Source organism: Microcebus murinus, chromosome 8, assembly GCF_040939455.1.
Source record: "Microcebus murinus isolate Inina chromosome 8, M.murinus_Inina_mat1.0, whole genome shotgun sequence".
NCBI classification, from domain to species: Eukaryota; Metazoa; Chordata; class Mammalia; order Primates; family Cheirogaleidae; genus Microcebus; species Microcebus murinus.
In genome coordinates this window covers 59749594-59770868 of record NC_134111.1, presented here as the reverse complement: position 1 = coordinate 59770868, position 21275 = coordinate 59749594, and the positions used below count along the sequence as shown (strand labels likewise).

At 35.9% G+C, this 21275-nt stretch overlaps 1 protein-coding gene across 2 annotated transcripts; it reads right to left on the bottom strand.

The window, feature by feature from the left end:
- Positions 1-627: 627 nt before the first annotated feature.
- Positions 628-19999, bottom strand: DUSP19 (dual specificity phosphatase 19). Of its 2 annotated transcripts, none has more exons than XM_020288305.2 (4): positions 19603-19999; positions 15732-15778; positions 9095-9247; positions 628-4384 (listed from the first exon to the last, which is right to left on the bottom strand). In XM_020288305.2, the coding sequence occupies exons 1-4, from the start codon at positions 19826-19828 to the stop codon at positions 4178-4180; spliced, it is 633 nt and encodes a 210-aa protein (XP_020143894.1). In that variant the 5' UTR covers positions 19829-19999; the 3' UTR covers positions 628-4177. The 2 variants fall into 2 exon arrangements, with proteins under 2 accessions (XP_020143894.1, XP_075861850.1); XM_076005735.1 differs by having other exon boundaries at positions 4251-4384; positions 9095-9129.
- Positions 20000-21275: the final 1276 nt, after the last annotated feature.

Sequence of the window (21275 nt, the reverse complement as noted above, 5' to 3'; positions counted from 1 at the left end):
TCTTTCCTCCTCTGATCTGTATGCTTTTTTATTTCTTCCTTGATTTATTTCACTGGCTACCAATTGCAGCAATATGTTGAAGAAGAGTGGTAAAAACACACATCCTTATTCTATTCCTGATCTTAAGAGGAAAGCATTCAATCTTTCACCATTAAGTATAATGTTAGCTATAGGGTTTTTTGTAAATGCTTTTTATCAAGTTGAGAAAGTTTCTCCTATATTCTTATTTTTCTAGAGAGTGCTAAATGGTATAGCGGGCCAGGCACAGTGGCTCGCACCTGTAATCCTAGCTCTCTGGGAGGCCAAGGCGGGTGGATCGTTTGAGTTCAGGAATTCGAAACCAACCTGAGCAAGAGGGAGACCCCGTCTCTACTATAAATAGAAATTAATTGGCCAACTAATATATAGAGAAAAAATTAGTCGGGCATGGTGGCACATGCCTGTAGTCCCAGCTACTCGGGAGGCTGAGGCAGAAAGGATTGCTTGAGCCCAGGAGTTTGAGGTTGCTGTGAGCTAGGCTGACACCACGGCACTCACTCTAGCCTGGGCAACAAAGTGAGTCTCTGTCTCAAAAAAAAAAATAAAAATAAAAAAATAAATGGATATGGCAGCTTGTCAAATACTTTTGATGGTATTGATTGACATAATGTGATTTTTCTTCTTTTGCCTAATAACATGGTTGATCATACTGATTGATTTTCAAATGTTGGGTCATCCCTGCACCCCTGAAATAAACCCCACTTGGTTATGGTATGTAATCTCTTTTATGTATAGCTGAATTCTTTTTGCTGATATTTTGTTAAAGACTTTTACATCTATATTCAGGAATAATGTGGGCTATATTCTTTTTTGCACTATCTTTTTCTGGTTTGGGTATCAGGTTACAACTAGCTTCATAAAATAAGAAGTATTCCCTCTTCTATTTTCTGGAAGAGATTGTGTAGAATTGGTGTTAATACCTTTTAAACATTAGGTAGAGTTCTCCAGTGAAGTTTTGAGAAAATATGAGCATAGATATTTCTTTTTAAGGAATTTAAAATTACTAATTCAATGTACTTAACAGTTCCAGAGCTATTCAAATTATCTATTCATATTAGGTGAGTTGTGATAGTTTGTGTTTTCAAGGAAGCGGTCCATTTTGTCTAAATTGTCAACTTTATTTATGTAGAGTTGTTTATAGTATCCTCTAATTATACTTTTGATGTCTGCAGTCTGATATCTCCTGTTTTATTCTTGTTATTGGTAATCTGTGTCTTCTCTTTTTTTCTTTGTTAATCTGATAAGAGGTTGGTTAATTTTATTGGTCTTTTCAAAACTCAGCTTTTTGATTTATGGATTTTTCTCTGTTGTTTTCTATTTTCCATTTCATTGATTTCTGCTCTTCCTTTGGTTTCTTTTGAGTTTCTTTTGCTTTTCTTGTTCTAGGTTCTTGAAGTGGGGCTTAGATTATTGATTTGAGCCTTTTTATCTTTTCCAATACATACATTTAATATTGTCTATAAATTTCTCTTTCAGCACTGCTTTAGCTATGTCCTACGAATTTTTATGTCTTCTATTTTTATTTTCATTCAGTTCAATGTATTTTTATTTCCCTTGAAACATTTACAATACTTGTCTATGGATTATTATGAAGTATGTGGCTTAAGTTCCAAATGTTTGGAGATTTTCCTGGTATCATTCTATTACCGATTTATAATATTATTCCAATGTAGCCAGAAAATATACTTTGCATGATTTCAAATCTTTTAAATTTGTTGAAGTTTATGACACAGAATATGGTTATATTGGTATAGGTTCCATAGGCACTTGAAAAGAATGAGTGTTCTATAAATGTAAATTAGATCCTGTTGGTTGATGATGTTAACTTCTTCTATATCCTTGATGTTTTTCTGTACCATTGGTGAAAGAGGAGTGGTGATGTCTCCAACTATGATTGTAGAGTCACCTATCTATTCTTTCAATTCTATCAGTTTTTGCTTCACATATTTTGCATCTCTAATCTTTTGTTACATACACATTTAACATTACTATATGTCTTCTTGGTGTTTTACCACTTCAACTGAAGTATAGAAGCTTTTATGCTTCTTTACCTTCCCCCATTTATAATTATTTTAAATGTTTCCTCTACATACATTAAGAAGCATATCACAGGGTATTATAATAATGTTTTAAGCCATCAAATATAATATAGAAACTCAAAAGAAAATGGAAAGCTTATTGTATTTAGTCATATTTTTATTTCCAATATTCTTTCTTCCTGATGCTCCAATATTTTTTATCATTTTATTTCTGTTTAGAGAATTATTTTAAGCCATTCTTTTACAGTAGGGCCATTTATAAATTTAAATTTAAATGCTCAAAGCACTCCTGTGGATGATACAAAAGTGTTCCAACTATAACCAGATCACTACTACAGACAACAACTAAGCCTACAAACTACAGATATAAATAATATACTATCCATTATGAACAAGTTCAATCAAGGCTTCATGTGACATTTAATGGCTGAAAACTAAACACCGCTCAGCAAAATAAAATGTGTTTAAATGCTTTCATGTGAATAGCATTATGAATAAAGAAGGCTCACCCAGCAAACCTGCAGCAATACTGACCATTGAAACAACATTATACATCAGTCTCACATTTAAGAGGGTTCTGCCTGCCTTGGTTAGCTTCAAACAGCTCACTGTCGGTTGATTATATTTAGGCTGCTTCTTAACAGAAGCAAAGAGTTCATAGCATTGCATGTGATGACATCTTGTCAGGCTATAAGCAATCTCAAAACATAACTTGCATTTATCCCTTCTATCTTGCTCATGACAGCATAAAAAAGCCTGCTTTCTCAAATGCATAGATGTGCTCAATGTGCACTTTCCAACTTATGCTTGCTCTCTATAATGTATATTTAAGAAGAGCTCAGGACTTTTTAAAATAAAATCTACATGGCAATGATATTTTCTAAATCATGAAAGCCTACTTGGAAATAAACTGTCTTAATTACTATAATTATAGTATACTTTATTCTGAAGAAAAAAATTCAAAATCTTTAAGCAAATTTATAATGTACATAGTTCATTCTTGCTAAAATGGAGACAGATATTAAAGAAAAAAAGAAAGAAGACCTATTCAAAGCCTCTGGCCAAAGTTAAAATTGTGAATAATTTTAGGCCTTCTAACAATGTATTTAAATTTCTTACAAAACCATAACTCTTCTTTCCTTAAAAATATGTTCTCCAGTAGAATACAACCAGAAAACAGATCATTGAACAAATCACATCTTAAAAATGATCTTTCAATATAAAACATTTTCCCATATATCCAAGAAGATCAAAAACCTGTAACATGGGACACAAAAACAGAATGGTAGGCACCCACAATAAAAGCACAAAATATGAGAGGATAGATCACCTAATCTAAGAGCCAAAAGTTTACAATAATATAAGAGAATATCTGTACAAACATTTATATGCTTTTAAAAAAGAAATGCAAGTAATATAATTAAATCTTTAAAAATCAAAATGAAATGTATGTATGTTTTCACAAGAGAATATAAAAATTTTGTGTATATTGTAACCACTATATAAATATTGTATAAACTTTCAGATTTAGTTACCTCTTTTAGAAAGTTTAAGATATTGATTTTTAATCTTAAAAAGATTCTTTTTCTTTTCTTTATTCTTTTTGATCAAGATCCCTGTGAATTAAAAAGATTCTTTACAAAGAAATTTACCTCCTTTTGAAACAGTAAGTAGCACTTCAAGTTTTTTCCTTCATGAAAATAATTGCTGGAGTAGAAAAATACTAAAAGGCTTTATCAACCAATTTATTCTTTCCATGCTCTCATATAAATTTTAAATGTAAACCTTTTTCTTCTAGAAATCAATGACTGGTAATACATTGTTATTAATATTTTTCCTTAGCAATTCACAGATATATTTCATCACATATTATAATAACAAAGAAAAATAATATAACTTTAAAATGTATTCATAAACTAGCTCAGGACATTCAAACTGACCTCTGTTTACATTTGAAAAATAGAAGAAAAAAGGAAATTTTTGCTAGTCTATTCTCCAAAAAAGGGGAAAGATGATTATAGAGGCCAATTCAGAAATTAGTTGTCCATCATCTGCTAGAATGCAACTCACAAACTGTTGGCCCTTTCTAATTCCTGTGTTTAGTCACATTTATTGCTTTCTTTGCCCTCTTGATATGTACGAAGCTGCTCCACAAAGCCAGAATTTGGACATATGGAAGGCCTTGCATTTTTCACCAAAGAAAAAGCACTGGTAAATGAGGTTTCTTCAGAATTCATCAAGAAGCCTATTACAATTGCAGCAGCCCTGGAAACTCCTGCATTACAATGAACAAGAACCACTCCATCCTGCAATAAAATCAAACAAAAATCTTCATTATTAGTTTGAGAAAGTGTATTAAATCAATTGAACATTCTTATACTACTTAAAATTATAAAGTAAATATTCAATTTTAGCTATTGGATTCAATTTATTTGATTATTAAAATTCATTGCAAGCAATGAATGGAAAATCAGTTAATCAATCAATTGATCAATCTACTCCTTCCCCCACATCCCCAGGATTGAAATATTTTGATGATGTGTTTGGAATTCTAAAACAGTATCTTTTATTAAACTAAAATAATCAAGTAAAGTACACATGAAAGCCTAATAACTTAGTAGCCAAATGTATATAAATAAGAGAAAAAGCGCAGGTAATATACATGGAAACATAAATAAAACTGTAATCATAGACAGAAAGCTAGAGGCATTCCAGGCACATATAGTGTTCCCATAAAGCAATTAGTGTCACTGGCTTGGAAATCTAGGTGTAAAATGATCAGCAAGGAAAAAGTTTTCTACCTTTGGGCATATTTTATTCTGGAAGGAAGTAACTTAAAAATATTTAAACTTATGAGGTAGTAAAATGATAACGCAAATAGCTTTTAATAAGGTGAAGTGGAAAAGGTAATCAGACACCAGCATGAGGTCAGTAAATGAAAAAACCGTTTCAGGTAACTTGCAAATGATACTATCCAAGTGAAAAGGGACACAGTGCAACACCAGTGCTAATGGGGGCAATATTGCATTAATAATAAATGTGATAGATAGATCTGCTGGAACAGCACTGATACAGCTTGGCTTATCTTAGGCTTTTAAAAAGTTAATGATCTAAACAAATGTAGTGAACTGTGAGCACATCCTACAGAATTAGACATTGTATTAATAGTTATTTTGTGTCCTAATTCTTCATTTGGTATAACACACCAAAACAGGTGGGAACAGGGCAAGAAAATAAACATAGTACTGAAAACCCTCTATCTAAAGCACTCATTAAAAATATTATTATTAAATATATATATTTTTTATGACTCATTGGATTATTTTACTTCTGCAAAGCAGTTGTCTCAGATTCATATACCTGTTGAAAAATTCCTTTCCTCAATCTGTTGAAACAAATTTGCCAGTATATCTCTTTTCAAGACAGCCAAATGACCAACAAAAAATTAGTTAATATTTTGAAAACCATATCAAAAAAGACAATTTCAATTGCATTCTTATAGCTATTTATGACTCATTTCCAAACCTTAACTGTTTTTGCACAAGAAAAACAAAACACAAATATACACTGTATATGTCAGTAACTTTTCACTTTGTAGTGATAGCTCATTTTTATGAAACTTAAGATGTTTAAAAATTATAGTCACTGATGAAAATTATTAATGAACTTCATTTAGCTCAAAAAAAATTCATTAGATATTCCAAAAGAGCTGGCAATCATAAGCTTAATAAGCAAGGGATGCCTTTCAATGTCATTTTTAATGTTTCCTGGTTATATATTGGTCATATTTTTATTTTATGATCTATGCATATGCCTTTGAAAATGAGACCAGTTTTATTTTCAGTGTTATACACTGTGCATCCGACTTTAGCTAATGTTTTAAAATGTTAGTATTTTCTTCTTGCTACTTTCCTTATATAATAGCCACTTTTCCACAGCTTTTGAATTTATCTACTTTCTACCTTTTTATTATTCCTTAGGTATCATATTGTCCTTAAAAGTATTTCCGGAAAAATTATTAGCTTTATATTCCTTTTCCAGAACTCAAAATAATGCCAAATAATCTATAAAGCAATTTTTTTTTTCCTTTTCACTTGCTGTTATTCTGTGCTTGGAACACTTTTGTTCTTCTTCGTGATTACCTAACTCTGACTTCTGTTTTAAGAAGACTACCTCTCTCCAAGTGAGATGAAGGCAAGAGGAATGTCTTAATCATCTTTGTGCAATTCTTGGCACACAGTAGGTATTCCATAAAAGTTTGCTAAGTGAATAAATTAATTTGTTCTGCGTTTCTAAGAGAAAAGTATTCGCTCAAAACTTCAAATCACCATTTTGCCATGAGTGGATAGTAATTATGCTATGAGCAGACAGTAATTATGCTGTATATTTCCATTTTATAGAATTTTCTTTGTTCTCTTGCTGTTATGAATAGCTTTTCAACCAGACTGCAAGCTCCTTGAGAGCAGCAATATGTATCCTTCATATTTTCTCAGAATAAATAAAGCCATGAATAGATCTCTTCTAGGAAAAAAAAATCAATGAAGAAAATTCAAATTATATTGCTAAAACTTAAATATGTATCAGTCTGTAGAATAAAGAGTTTTTAAGACAAGAAAATATTAGCTGAGGTTAGGATCCCAATACAAAACATAAGGCTTGAGAAGTTAGAACATATTGTGGAATTGGTCCATCTTATCAGAAACATCTAATGTAATTCCTCAGATTCTCATGGTGCCATCATCTCATGGACCCTCAGCTTGCTCTGCCTCAGCTGCCAAATCTGTGGCCAGCTGCTCCCCTTAGGTCTATTCGGTTTTGCTTGCGTAAGAAGGCTGCTCTTCTCCCATGGTGCCCACGTGCATAGACAAGCAGACCCTGAGCTCTGGATTCTCTTACTAATTCTGAATTTGGATGAAAAGTTACACCACAGGGCATTGGATTTTCCTTCTAAGTGGCTGCTGAAGGAATAGAATGTTTTAACTTGGAATTGTGGGGTTAGTTACCTCTATGTCAGCAAACTTTAACCAATAGGAAACAGGCAGGAGCTGACAGTTAGGCAGATAAAGTCTCTCTCTTTGGTCCCTCCCAAGGTCTATATTGAGGTACAGTTTCTTTGTACTGCCCGTCTAGAGATGTCTTGGGTGGTAGAGCAGCTGTTCTTTCTGAGCACCCAGCTATTTCCCTGTCAGCTTACTGTGAAATGAGCTCAACAGAGTAAACATATCACCTTGCATTGCTTCTCATCCTTACCTTGAATCACATTCCTTTCTTCTCACTCTCACTGTCATTTACTCTGCTGAGTAATTTTAATTTTAATAGGAATATGGATGATATCTACACTTTACTATCTAAGGCATATTCTACATCTCCTTAGAGAAGCAGCCCATACAGAAATATACCATTTTTATTTATTTATAATACTATTAACTGGTACACTGGAATTTAACAATCTAGAGTCTATAAAAGTTTTCATAAGAGAACAGAATGGCTAATATTAGGCTTTGAATTAGAAAACCTCTTCCTTTGCTTCCATCCACATTAGGAAACCTCTTCCTTTGCTTTCATACAGTCATGCATCACTTAACAATGGGGATATGTTCTGAGAAATGTGTTGTTAGGCAATTTCATTGTTGTGCAAATGTCATAGAGTGTACTCACATGAACCTAGATGGTATAGCCTATTACGTACCTAAGCTATATGGCATAGCCTATTGCTCCTAGGACACAAACCTGTACTGCATGTTACTGTTCTAAATACTGTAGGCAACTGTAACACAATGATATTTGTATATCTAAACATAGAAAAGGTACAGTAAAAATGCAGTATTATAATCTTTTGGGACCACTGTTATATATGTGGTCCATTGTTGACCAAGATGTCATTATGCGGCACATAACTGTATCTACTATTGAAGTTGATGAACAGTAGAATTGAATAGTTTTATATTTTTAAGGTAGTCTAGTAGGCAGGCACCTAGAATAGTGCTGGGAAAATAAGGCACTCAGTAAATATTAATAAATGAACAAAGGAAGGGAGAGAAGGAGACCCCTAGACCAGAATTCAATTAAACTTGCTACTCCTAATGTCGTTGTTAGGTATGCCAGGAGAGCTACTTCTCTCTTAAGTGCTTCCACTTTACCTTCTATTTATCTTATATAAATCTCATAAGAATTATTTACTGACTAAAAATGATGTCATTTCAAGGTATAATTATTGATAATAGCTAACCTACATGCCCTGCCTGTCAGAATGTTGACTTGGATATAATACCAAGATTAAAGTACTGTTATATTGTCTGTTAGTCTTCCAAAGTCAGAAAGCCAATATACAGTTTCTGATCAGCATTTTCACACAATCTCAGTAAAGCAACTGACACTTAGTCCTTAGAATGCCTAAAAACTCTATTGCTAAAAATGCATAGATTCACAGTCACTACCTCAGTCATTAAAATGAATATAAATTAATAATCATAAATATAGTAAGTCTAGAGTAGCCTTTGTCTTGATTGTTCTCCTGATTATCCTGCAAAGTGGTGAGAAGACAGGCAGCTATAAACCCTTTAAGGAAATCTAACTCCATATTTACATAGGAAAATTCAGTAAGTAGAAAATTTTATCTCCTAAGATTTCTTAGTAAAGCCTAGGAACTAGGAAGATGAGAAACTGAATTAATGTTAAAAGTAAATATCTCATTGAGAAAAGAGCAATTAGAAAACTGAGTAACTGTAGGAATTAATGCAATGCTATTGAAGGGGACATTTCATAATGGTATTTTAGAGCTTCATTACAAAAATAATAAAGAATGGATAACAGCCCCATACTCTCAAATTTCTGGTTAACAAAACTTACCATATAATCGTTATGTGTCAATTATAAATTTTAGAAAGTTTAAAACATCCCTGACTTCACCACAATGCAACGTATTAATATCAATGTAGAAAAATTGCATCTATACCCCACAAATATATACAAATAAATAAATGGGAAAAATAAAATACAGATACAAAAAACCTTACCTTCATTTTTGCTTGTTCAATAAATTCAAAACATTCTGGAAAATAAGACAGGATATTGGTTTCAGGAAGATCCAGTATAGAAATGCTCTTATATGTAAAGTCACTTAGGAAGGCATTTTCTACTCCATATGCAACATTGAGAATATGAGTCACCTTAAAGAGAAAGAAAAAAGATGATTTTTTAAAAGTCCCATGATTTAGGTGATCTAAAAAGAGACTGGGATATTGTTATCTCTACCAGTAATAATAAAAATTTAAACATGACTCATGTGAATGATCCTTCCTCCAGGAAACCTTCTCTAACTGCCACATCCCTCACCAGAAGTCCTCCTTCTTCATATTTTCATAGCCCCCTATCCTTGCCCTATTATAGCTCATATCACCTAGAGATTGTTTGTCTCCCTCACTGCACTAGAAACTCCATGAGGGGAGAGAACACATCTATCTCACTATTATAAGTGAGTGAACAGTGAGCTTGGCAGAAACTGTTTAAAATCTTTGCTGAATAAATCGGTGAATGTCCATATAAAAAAAAATGAGAAGTTTATTAGCGGTATACAAGTTCCCTTTCAATAATTATTTCCCTATTTTCCTTCATACTGTTTACTAATAAAATGGTTCTCAAGCTTAAAAGCTTACCCGGCGAGCTTTTAAAAACTAGCAATGCCATAGGGGCTCTTACTCAGAGATTCTGATGAATTAGTCTGGATGAAAATTGAAGGGGAGGAGGAATAGCTGTGAGATTATCCTTCAGAAAGTGCACTTAAGCAATCTCCTCCTACTTCATCCATGTATTTGAGCCCCTTTCCTAGAGTGCACCAAGCATGAAGCAAGCTATGTAGAACATCCAGTAAGAGAATCCAAAGGCTAAATGCATCTGAAAAATGAGTCACTGTTTCTTGTTGTGACAGTGCTTCTTACTGTATTTATTCTCTTTTCTTAGTGTGAGTCTTAGGTTTTTGTCTAATGCCAGCATTTTCATGTATTCCACACATTTCTAGAGTATTTGTCCTCACCACCCTCATAGGTATGGCTCTGGCAGCGCTCCACTCTCCCTCCCCAACACAGCTGAGTAGATTTGGGTGGACACTTGACTTAAACTAGACCAATCAGATTATCTTTAGAAACTTTAAAAATAGATTTAAAAAACAGCTAAAGCAACCTCCAAACATGAGAGCTTTATGACAGCATTTCCTACTACGTGCTGAGAGAAGCAGAACAATTCCTGCTGCAAAGTGAGATGAGTGGAATGTGCAGAGAGGGCTGTGGGTGCCAGTGGACAGAAGAGAAGGGCTATCTCGGATGGCCTTCCATTCCCTGGCTCCAGTCTCTGGTGAGACATGGCTACTCACTACCTGTGGGTCCAGAGATCCCCCTATCTTTATACACATTCTTGTTCCTGGCTCAGGTTGCTCAAATTGGTTTCTGGGGCTCGCAACCAAAAGAGTATTAACTGAGACACTCAAGGAGCCAAGCCTCCTGAAGAGAGAGCCATCAGCCATTTATGAGCCTACCCGCCTCGTGGAAAGAAGATGAGAAAAGAAACTCAAATGTCTACTTAGAAGTGATTCTTAAAAAGAGAGGAGATGGGAACAACTAGAAAGAAGGGAGAACATTTTCAGAAGATAAAGTCTGAAATGTCCTTCTGCTTTCTCCAGTGAAGTCTGATTTGACTACATCACATCACTCTCTCACCCCAGTGCTCTTACAGCCAGGATTATAAGACTCTGCTCTTAATAACACAGTATCTTCCAATGTTTTATAATATTGATATGTTTACTTTGTCTTTACAGCTGTATTATAGGTTCCAAAAAGATCAGAGATGAGGTCTTACTACTTACAGAATTTATGCATGTATGTGTATGTATATACCATTGACTTATATATTTTCCTTATATATCACAGGATTCTGGAGAAGATGAAATGAGAATCTTGGGGAAACACATTGAAAGGGAAAAGTGCTTTGGAAATGCCATGGATTATTAAACTACCCAAATGCCTAGGTAGTTCAGCTGTTTGGAAATGCAATTTGGATGTGTATTGATTGAATGGTCCTGATTGATAAGAATTTCACTGAATCATGGGTGGTGGTGGTGATGGGGAACCCAGCCTGAAAACCCTTCTGATAATAGAGAATACTTTTAACTTAGTTACAGAGCTCCTAACGATGATTGCCCTTGGGATGGGATGCCCTTCATAATAGGGATAATAAGAATAGCCCCTTTATTGCGTACTTGTGCCAGGCATACAAGTTATCTCACTTAATCCTCATATTTAGGCATTATTGTAACAAAATTTTATTTTCTAACTGGTTCAAAAATCAAAACATTATAAAAGAAAACATTGAAGTCTTGCTCTGTCTCTACTCCATTATCTCCCACCCTAATGATAACTACCTTTGTTGGTTTCTTGCATATTCTTTTAGAATTTCTTCATGCAAATATTCTATTTACTGACTTTCTGACACAAAGGCAACATCTTTAGGTTTTTTCCCTATTAAAATATGTCCTGGAGATCTGTTCACATCAGTATATGGAGCTCCTTCTTTGTGTTCTTTTTTGTTCTATACAGTATTCTGTGGTGTGGGTGTCCTATTGCTTATTTAACCAGTTCTGTATTGATGGACAGGTGGGTTGTTTTCAGTAATTTGCTATTAAGAACAATGCTGCAAAAAATAACTTGGAACATTTAATATGTTAGACTTAGTTTTCTATTTACACAGTGCTTTATTAGGCACACACCAAGCACTCAAGGGACACTTTATTAATAAAGCAACCATTATTATCAACTCTAAACATTAAAATTAAATTCCTACAGCAATTTCTGAAATGGTCTTACACAAGAGAATTTCTACTGGTTCCAATATTTTGTTTAAATTCTAGGATATCATTTCGAAATGTGGCATATATTTAAATCAATGATTTTATTTTGCAGCATCTTAAATTTTTCTAGGAATCTTCTTAGCATTATTAACAGGGTCATTGTGTACAGAGAGAGCAGAATCTTTTAAACAGCTATTTGTTTCATATCACCAGGATAAAGCTGAATTTCAACTAGTGTATCATAAGAGAGGAGAAATAATAAAAACACTGGCCAATCCAGACATTCACGAGTTTTCATTTGTCATTTTTTTACCCTGAGAAATATCAACTTAGGGTAAATAAGAACTTTGAAACTTGTTCTATCTTTGTTAAAATATAGATATAAGAGGGTTCCTGTTAGGAAATACAGTGATTCTCATATCCTTATGCAATACAAGGCCATGATTTCTTGTTGTCAGGTAGTAATTATTATAACAAACCAAGAACAGTCCAGTTTAAACACAAGTCAGTAATTTGACAAGTAAAAATATCAAAGTAGTTAATGAACTGGGTAGTACATAGTTATTAATATTATCCTTGGGAAAATAATTGCAAGTATTTATCACATAAATTTTTTTATCCTCAATTCAATCAAAATTTTTTCTCAGAGCTGTGGGTGACAAAGATAAGTAGGACAGAGTCTCCACCCTCCAGAATTTTGCTAAAAGAGAGAGAGAGAGAGAGAAAATAGAGGAGGGGAAAACATGTTCATTGATGGTAATAATATAAGACAGAAAGGTTAAGAGCTAGGAAAAGAACAAAGTACTATGGGACCAAAAAGGAGGAATAGAGTGCTGAACTTGCCCCTCTAGGCCCTGGGCCTTCACATTTGCTATCCTCTCAGCCTGAAGTGCTCTTTCCCCATCTAAGCATGGCTAACTCTGTCACAGGACCCCAGTGGAAATGCCACGCCCTCAGAGAGCCTAACTCATGATGCTTCCCACCCCGGCCACTCTCCTCTCACTGCCTTGTTTTAATGCTGTGAACATGTTCTCATCTTAAAATATCATATTTTAATAGCAGGGACCTTACTCCTTATTAATTTCCCGATTTCCTATACTTAGAAAGGGGATTAGCAAAAAGTACGTGCTTAATATTTTCTTAAAAAACAAATGAGTAAGATAACCAAATGTTAAAGTCCTACACTCCTTCAAGTAAAGACTCCTCATTCTCACATATTCCATTTGTCTCATGGGTGAGAGTCAGGGTGGCAGTCTTCTGGCTATTCCTTGCTTCTTCAAAATCACTTCTTTTCCACCCTGCAGTAAAAATCCTTGTTCACTGGGGTTCATACAAACTGATCCTTCCATCTTATACCCACTGTTTCTCTTGGGCACTTCTCAGTCTGCTGAATCCTACTCCAAGTCCTACCATTATCCTGGGTAACATCAACTTCCATTTGGGTTTAACAGTTCCCTGTCTACTTTATTTCCAGTGACCTTAATCATCACTTTAATCATCCTCCTTCAAGGCCAATGCTAGAACTTCTCCCCCTCTAATTCCATCAGTGTAGGTATCCCACTCTTATCTTTCCAACTCTTTCACCCACTTACTCATACTAGATCTCACAAGAACCACCAATTCGATCATCCTACATTCTTTTTATCTATCATCCCCCTCTTGTCTTCACTTCTATTCAGCTTATTGTCCATTGTCTACAACTTCCTTTTCTATTCATAAAGCTCATTACAGTTCTGTGCTTGGGGGTCACGTGGCCTTCTATTTTCTTAGCATCTTCCTCTAACAATAATTCTTACTTTTCTGTATCTTCAATCCTTTCTCTACAGTCAGCCTTAAAACATGCTCAAAACTCTCCCATCTCCCTCCCTGAACCTCAACATCATCTATGGATCCTCTCCATCTTTTTTCTTTTCTTTGGCTGCCATTACTTCCCCTCTGCCCCTCCATTCTCAATCTTCTGAAATCTGGCTTTGGCCTCCAATTCAAATGAAACTGTCCCCACCAACTAACAACCTCTTTGTAACAAAGTCCAATGGGCATAATTCAGTCCTAATTGTACATAAACTTTCACAGCATCTAATACTGCTTTCCTCCTTAAAGCACTCTTCCCTCTTTGGCTTCCATGACATCACATTTTTTAACCTTCTTATGACCTCTCTTAGCTCCTCTTCTCCCACTGCATTCTTCTTCCTTTGATCATTCCATATAGGTTGGTATAGGGTTCTGTCATAGGCCCTCTTCCCTGCTTGCCTTATGCCTTTCTCCAGGTGATTTCGTCTATTCCAGTGATTTCAATCACTACTTACAAGCTGAAGATTCTTAAATCTATATTTTTACCTTTTTCCTGAACTTCAGACCCCATATATCCACACTTCCTACTGAACAACTTTGCCTAGATGATCCACAACACCTGAAATTAAAAGTGTTCAAAACTGAGCTCGTCACTTTTCCTACAAAAGGTGTTCCTTCTATCTCATTCCCTATCTCATGTCTTGACCCCAATCCTACTTGGTTACCAAAGAAAACTAGATATCAGCCTTGACTCCTCCTTCTCCCTCAGCCTCATTCCTTCCTGCCCTAGAAGTAATCAAGCACTAAATTGTGAGAATTCTACCCTCCTAAAAAAATTCCTCAAATCCATCCACTTCTCTGTCTCCCCACTGCATCCCAATCTAAGCTACCATCATCTTTTTTTAAGATTACTGCAATAGCTTCATAACTGGTCTCTCCATCTCTAACTTGACCAATGCTCCAAGCTATTTCCTACACTGTTTCTAAAGAGCAATCTTCCTATAATAAAATGCAAACATGATCCTATTATTTCCCTGGGTAAAACCTCCTAAGGGCTTTTCACTGTCTTTTGATCAAGTCCAAACAACTTTCTTTGGCTTACATGGCCTTTTGTGATCTGGCTCATGCTTACCTCCCTGGCCTTTCTCTTGGTATCCTTCTTTCTCATGCTCTTTGTTCCAGGGTTACTGAACTTCTCTGTCCCTAAAAGCAACAGCCTTTCTCTTGCTTCTGAGCCTTCACACATACTGTTTTTTTCAAAAAATCTGAACACTTTTCTGTCTGCTCCCTCCCCACCTCCTTCAGAGTAAAACTTCAATATCACTTCCTCCAAGAAACCTTTCCTGACCCTCCTACTCACAAACAAAACAAACATGGATTAAGGGTATCATCTCCTGTGCACTCCTAAACACCATGCTCTTCCCCATCAAAGCACCCAATGCAGTGTACTACAGCTGCTTTTTTTTCTATCTTTACTCTCTGCCCCTTAGATCATAAGCTTTATGTGAACAGGAATCTCTTGCACCCCTCCTACCATAGCAATTCCATGACTTGAAACAATGCTTGATAAAATGGTAGATGACTAAAAATTCTTTTAAGTAAATACTGAAATAAGTAACAAACCACATCAGTTGTATGAAGGAGGGTGGGAAGAAATGGCATTAGAGAAGAGGTGGTATGTGAGTTGGGACTTAAGACATGAGTAGGTCTTGACAAGCAGAACTGAGTGAAAGTGTCACACACAGAGGAACTATATAAGCAGAGACATGAAAGACATGCCTCCAAGGTCAGGTTCATGAGGGTATATGAAGGAGACTGAGAAGAAAATAAAATTGGAAAGATGGATTATAGATCCACATATTTGAATTAGGTAAAATTATTTTTGCAACTTTATTAGTATGATAGCCAAAATGTTACCAATTAAACTGTAAAGCATACCAAAAATGGACCAATACAGTTTTTCCTAAATAATAATAATAAAATGCTTCCTATATGTGGTGTCAGATTTAAAGCAATTTTTTTACCTTGTGCTTTTTCAGTGTATCCAGATCATGAGCAGCATCTTGCGACCCTATAAAAAATAAATTATATCACTTTGAACATAAATATAATCATCCTGACTTTTTATATAAATTTGTGCAACAATTCTATTACCTATTCATTTATTTTTTACAAAACCCAACAACTTAGGAGGACCTCAGTCCAACTTTCTGAAGAGTAATTTGGTAAACTTCATCAAAAAATATTCATTTTATGTTTGCTCTTGAACTCTGAAATTGCGCTTCTAAGAATTTATCCTAACACATAGATGTTGCAAAGATTTGCTATAAGGATTTTATCATACTATTGTTTATAATAAAAAGAAGTATCATTTTTGAATATAAAAGTATTTCACTATACTTTTATATAGTGAAATATATATAACCATCAGCATCATTAGAAATAAGAAATGGAGAAGAATATTTATGTAATGAAAATATGTTCTCACTATATTAGGTGATAAAAGCAGTTACAAAATACTATCATTCATTTTATAAAAACAAAAAATATGTATATGCTTAAAAATGGACAAGAAGAATATAGAACAAAATGTTAACAGTGGGGTTGCAGGTGATATTTTTCTTTATGCACATTCGGACTTTTTCTACAATAAACATCTTTCTTTCGTCACTTAAAAAAGGGTATTATGAAAATCAGGCCGGGCGCTGTGGCTCACGCCTGTAATCCTAGCTCTTGGGAGGCCGAGGCGGGCGGATTGCTCAACGTCAGGAGTTCGAAACCAGCCTGAGCAAGAGTGAGACCCCGTCTCTACTATAAATAGAAAGAAATTAATTGGCCAACTGATATATATATAAAAAATTAGCCGGGCATGGTGGCGCATGCCTGTAGTCCCAGCTACTCGGGAGGCTGAGGCAGAAGGATCACTCGAGCCCAGGAGTTTGAGGTTGCTGTGAGCTAGGCTGACGCCACGGCACTCACTCTAGCCTGGGCAACAAAGCGAGACTCTGTCTCAAAAAAAAAAAAAAAAAAAAAGAAAAAAAGAAAATCAGACAACCATAAGATGACTTAGTTCTAGCTGATCTGGGAATACCCAGAGGCTTAGAGCAAATGCTGTTGGTCTAAGAATCCAGCCCACACTCCGTGTATCATGAGGGCTGTGCCCTTCTGCAGTCAGCTTCCCAGATCTCCCCCCACAATTGGAAACTGGCTCTAGTTAATAAGCAAGTTCATACGGGAAAATAACTAAAGTAAAGCAAGTTTCAAAATTGAAAAAACAGGGCATTTATATTTAAACATTTTAAGCATTTTTTTACAATCCTGAATTAGGTTCCATTTCATAAATGGTGTTTTTCTTACCTTTCCTATCTGGGAAATTGGCCAACTTTTATCCTGTGATTTTAGGTAGCTGTAAGGTCAGTAAGTATGCTGTTTGGCCAATATCCAATACCAAGCTGACAGGCTCCTTACTGAGCCTACATTCAGCTTTATTTTCCTTAAAATTTAAATCAGCACAAATGGACTTCAGGTAATCAGCTTGTGTTTTTCACCTAATACTTAGTAGTATTAAGTTCAAGTTAATTCTCCCTACAGTCTAAATGTCAGCTTTTCTCCAATTTTAAGTAGATGCTTTATGTTGCAATCTGTGATAAACATTTTATTTTATTTTTTGAGACAGAGTCTCACTCTGTCACCCCTGGATAGAGTGCAGTTGTATCATCATAGCTCACTGCAACCTCAGATTCCTGGGTTCCAAAGATCCTCTTGCCTTAGCCTCTTGAGTAGCTGGGACTATAGGCAAGCACCAGCACGCCCAGCTAATTTTTTCTATTTTTAGTAGTTCCCAGCTATTTTTTTCTATTTTTTAGTGGAGATGGGGGCCTCGCTTTTGCTCAGGCTGGTCTCGAACTCCTGAGCTCAAAGGATCCTCCTGCCTCAGCCTCCCAGAGTACTAGGATTACAGGCATGAGCCACCGCACCCAGCCTGACAGATTATATTTTTACTTCACCAAAACCAAAAATTTAGCACCCCATGCTGGGAGAAGCTGTGCTGCTTTGAGGAGGTTATTAAGAAGGAAGCTCTTAAATTCAACCAGCAAACAACCCCAATCTCCCAGAGAGAGTCCAAGTCTGGTCAGAAACAATCCCTTCATCATTCACGTGGAAGAACTTTAGATGTCACCATTCATGATTGTAACAGGCAGAAAAAGGTTCATCTTTAAGAAGAAAGAAGCTTGTGCCTGATGAAAGTATCCCATTTCCTGCTCCAGAGAGAAGACCTTATTAAGACCAGTTTCAGAAATCCCTCCCAGGATTCTCCCAGGAACCTAGGGAGTGTTCCAACCCTAATCTAAGAACACTTTGGATAAATCCACGTTAAAAAATAAGATGAAAACGCTGAATTGGTGAATAATTAATGAAAATTCTGCAATAATTATTTGAAACCAGTATTACTACAGTGGAAGCCAAGTAACTGAAAAATGTACCAGGACATATTTTCTTTCCTAGATATGGTGAGCCAGACCTGGGTGAATTAGCTGAATGACTCACAACTTTTCACTGTTAATTTGGCAAGAATATGGTATAATTTTTCACTGGGCTTCAGTAACTACTTGGAGATATTTATTTGGTGAATTTAAAGATAGCCTATATAATAATTCATATAATACATAATACAATAACTCATGTATAATGTAATCAACTTGTGTCAAAAACCTTTCACAACCACCTCATGACAATCCTGAAATAGTCAGATACTATTACTTCAGCTTTACAAATGGCTTTTTGGAAGACCAGAGAGGATAAATGACTTGCACTAGCTAATCTAGTATATTACAAGTAAAGCAGGGTTGCAAATTTGGTCTACATGAAGCAGTCTAGTATAATGATGGAAAGCAGGATTCAGACGTGGGCTTGATCCCAGCTCTGTTATTTACTAAGCGTGTTGCCTTGTGCAAATTACATAACCGTTCTTAAATCCCAGTTCACATTTATAAAAGGAAGCTGATGATTCCTACTTCATAGGGTTCTTCAAAGGAGTGAAATGCTGGGTATCCTTCACATGGTACCTGGCTATTTCTGACTCCCAGTTCAGTGTTCTCTCTACTCAAGGATGCCTTCCTTGGCTGCATAAATATCAACAAGTCATTTAATCTTTCTAAGTCTTAATTTTTTATTAATAAATGAAAAATAATTCAGACCTACTTGAAAACATTGTTGGCTATGTTTTTAAGAACACAATACCATACTCTTGCCAAATTAACAACTCTGTATTTTTATAATCTTGCTTCATTTGCTACTTGTGGACTATGCTTGTATAGGGACTCAGTATTTCCATAATACAAAAATAATAATAAATTCGTCAGACTTATATCTATAAAATAAAATCCCTTCTTCTTAACACTCCAAAAATAGACAACATGAACAGATGCGGCCACAGGAGGCATGTACTCTTTATGGTTTGTAACAGCTGAGTAGGCAAACAAGCACATGACTAGTTTAAGTATTAAGTTTTCTATAACTCTAACCCTTGTCACTTGTAGTTTTGACTGATAAAAGCATTCTATTTGATTTTTAAAAAAAAAACTATATATTTTATAATCGAAGAAAATACATCAATATGTTATCCTCCAGAGAAGTTAGAAAAAGAGGAAGAAAGCTTTTCTAAAATTCAAGTATCAGCTGCCAAGTGCTACTAAAATCTACGCTGCTTATGGGTATATTGTGGGGCAGAAAGGTCTCCAGCCGGCTAATGTAAGTTCCATATCAAAAAAGGAAACATTTCAACTTTTGGGCAGGACAGCTGATAATAAACACTATTACACATAAGGGTGGAAAATGAGAGAGCAGTGTGGCTAAAAGGACTCAATAGACTTAGTGGCAAGTCAATGTACTCACCCAGGAGCAACCATGGCTTAATAACGCCAACTTGCAGGTCCAAGCTAAGGTCCTGCACATAACCACAACCACCCCCACTGCTCGGCTCTAGTTCTTCCACAACATGAATTCTGGCATCTTTCCATGTCTCTATAATTTTTTTTCCAGTTAGCGTTGTCACCCTTGTGCATTGCTTCCTGAGATTATTCCGGGAGAATGCTTTAATTTCCTGGTTAAGGGAGTGCATTACATGAGCAGTGGCTGGAGCAAATGCAAGCAAATCCAGCCAGCACAGGGACGGGCGGAACCGCTCGCCCCTCACTGCTCAGGTAACTAGCACAGCCTCGGCGGCGCTCGCCTCCCCAGGAGACAGCCGGCAGCGCCCACACGCCAGGAAGGCCGGACGTCCGGCTCCTTTTCTCCCAGCACCGCAATGTAAGGCGAGGTTTGATTGGACATTGAGAAACGGGTGCCGATTGGATTTTGTTTCTTCTTCCTGTTGGCCCCAAACCTGCGTTTTCCTCATAGGCTTGAGGGATCCGCTGGGGAGCTTTCTTGTTGTTGCTTTTTAAATCTAGTTTCATGATACACCCAGAATGGTAAATATAAGATTTAGTTGGAGAGAGAGCTGATATTTCCTGGCTCTTTAAAGGCAGCGATTTTTCTGGATATGTTCGACTGGCGTCATTTATGGGGGTGACCATGAATGACTGTTCGTGAGGCGGGGTCACAGTGCAGACCTTCCAGCGTCGCAGAGCCTTTCCCTCCCTTCCCCCTGCTTTTGGGCTATTCCAGGGGGCGGAGGGTACAGCAGACGCTAAAGTTATTTCTTGCTTCCTGTGTACTTCACACTTTCTCTTTCTGCTGTTACTGCCAAGAGGAACGTGTACTAGATACAACTGTTGTGTATATTTGTGAGGCCACACTTTAAATAAAATATGAAAAAAAAAGATATTTCTTTTTAAATTTTTAATGTTTCTTTATGTAGATTGACAAGAGCTTTAAAGTTTATGTGTTTTCTGACTTTCTGCCTGTGTTTTCATTTTATGCAGTAAACATACACTCTGTAAGAATTGCAGCAAGTCCATCCATACAAAGAATTGAGAAAATCGAGAGCGCAAACATCCAAATTTATAAAACAGATAAATTATAGAATATGATTCTGATTACAAAGGAAACCAGAAGGCTTCTTTAAATAGGAATTTTCCTAACCCCTGTTAAAAGTAAAGTGCAATTTTAATTGGACTTTGACACAATGTATAAACACATTAATATAAGGTTTCGTTTTTTTGGTTTTGTTTTGTTTTTTTTGTTTGAGACAGAGTCTCCCTTTGTTGCCCAGGCTAGAGTGAGTGCCCTGGCGTCAGCCTAGCTCACAGCAACCTCAAACTCCTGGGCTCAAGCGATCTTCCTGCCTCAGCCTCCCGAGTACCTGGGACTACAGGCATGCGCCACCATGCCCGGCTAATTTTTTGTATATATTTTTAGTTGGCCAATTAATTTCTTTCCATTTATAGAAGAGATGGGGTCTCGCTCTTGCTCAGGCTGGTTTCCAACTCCTGAACTCGAGCACTCCCCCCGCCTGGGCTTTCCAGAGAGCTAGGACTACAGGCGTGAGCCACCTCGCCCCGCCAATATAAGGTAAAGAAGTTACACTTAATGAAAACTTATTCTTCAACACCACATATTAAAAT